General features: G+C 53.8%; 1 protein-coding gene across 1 annotated transcript in view; it reads left to right on the top strand.

Annotated features, from left to right (window-relative positions):
• The first annotated feature begins 340 nt into the window (after positions 1-340).
• Positions 341-1,601, top strand: part of kirrel3l (kirre like nephrin family adhesion molecule 3, like) — a 73,443-nt gene continuing 72,182 nt past the window's right edge. The window contains exon 1 of the mRNA XM_072691470.1: positions 341-716. Coding sequence (XP_072547571.1) covers positions 677-716 — 40 coding nt within the window. The 5' untranslated portion in view covers positions 341-676. The remainder of the gene's footprint in view (positions 717-1,601) is intronic.

The raw sequence follows: 1,601 nt of genomic DNA, 5'->3' as shown, positions 1-1,601 counted from the left end.
TGGATACATTTCCAACCCGTATTGCGCCAAGCCACGCCCACTCCACTCTAAAACTGTCCCTATAGCTACCCCGCCTCCTCCTGCGCTCCCATTGGTCCACTGTTGCGCAGCTCATGTTTTCGAACTACCCCAAGCCAATCCTGCGGCAGGAAGCGGGACGCCACTGTCCAATCGTGGTGCAGGAAGGCGTGGTCTGTCGCAGAACGGGTGGGGAAAGAAATTAGAGGCGTGCGTAAGAGAGGCGAGAGAAAGAGGCAGCAGCCGGAGCAGGAGGAGGAGGAGGAGGAGGAGGAGGGGGGTTAGAGAGAGAGGAAGGAGGAGGAGGAGGAGGAGGGTACGAGCGGTGCTCTCACACAGAAACGGCTGTAGAGCTTCATTCAGCATCAGCACAACGAAGACAGCGCGCGCGCACACACGCATACGCACACACACACACACACTCGCAAAACTCGGACAGTAACTGGACGGACAGTACATCATCCTGGGTGAGGAGGACAGAAAAGTTGAGCACGAGGAGAGAAAGGCTCGTTACCGATGCTGTGAACGCGCCCCGGATCAGCAGAGAGACCGAAAGCTGCGCGCTGGCTGATTCCGCTGGAGAGGCACCGCGAGCTGACCGGTCCGGAGCGCACTGAGCGTTCAGCTTTGAGGACTTCAGGACGCAGCTTTGAGCACGATGCTGGCGTTTGCCCTCGCGCTGTGCCTTTGGGGAGCAGGTAGGAGCTTTGGGTTTTGTTTTTTAGGAGGGTGGTGGGGGTGTTGTTTTGGGGAGCAGCAGCAGAGGCAGAGGCTCTGCAGTCAGCCCGGAGAGCCCTCACACCAAAAACGCACTGCAGCGTCAGAGCAGCTCCACCGCGAGACCCGGGTTAGAGCAGCAGAGCAGGGCAGAGCTTCTCCTGGATGCTGCACTGCTTCTTTCCCCCGCTCTAACACACACACACACACACACACACACACACCAGCGGGCTCCCTGGCTAGGAAAACACCCTTACCGAGGGCTGGTGGAGCAGGGAAAACGCTGGGGGGCTCCAATAACAGACCCTGGTCCTGTACTAGCTCTGCTTTTTCACATCTCCTTAAGTCTCTCGCCACTTTAGAAGGCACTTTGCCAAATGTCCACGATGCCAAGACTGGGCATTACAGTAAATCAGGAGTATTACAGTAGCACGTGCTTAATAAAACTGGATATTAGAGGGAAATGGATCAGGGAGTGTATGGTAGTGGTGGATGGCTGGAAATAGGACTTTACAGTACTGCTTGACCAGTACAGCAGTGCGTGGCTGAACAAGCTGGACGTTAGGGCTTAAGCTTGGACATTACAGAACAAGGTTATCGTGGATAACTGGACATTGCATTGGTGTATGGCTGAACAGTAAAGTGGACAGTAAAGTCAAGTGCATTGCTAAGAGAAAGAAGGGGGGACTTAAGGGGTGCATGGCAACTGGACCTTGGTGTACTGCTAAAAAAAAAAAGTGGTCATTACAAAACTGCATGCCTGGACAACTGGTATAGGGCGAAAACGTGGGGATTAGAGTAATGCATGACCGAGGAAATGGACAGTATATTCGTTCATATTGCTAAAAAAGCATGGCTATAAGAGT

Source organism: Salminus brasiliensis, chromosome 11, assembly GCF_030463535.1.
Source record: "Salminus brasiliensis chromosome 11, fSalBra1.hap2, whole genome shotgun sequence".
NCBI lineage: Eukaryota > Metazoa > Chordata > Actinopteri > Characiformes > Bryconidae > Salminus > Salminus brasiliensis.
The sequence above is the reverse complement of the archived record's forward strand: the minus strand, read 5'-3'. Positions and strand labels throughout refer to the sequence as shown.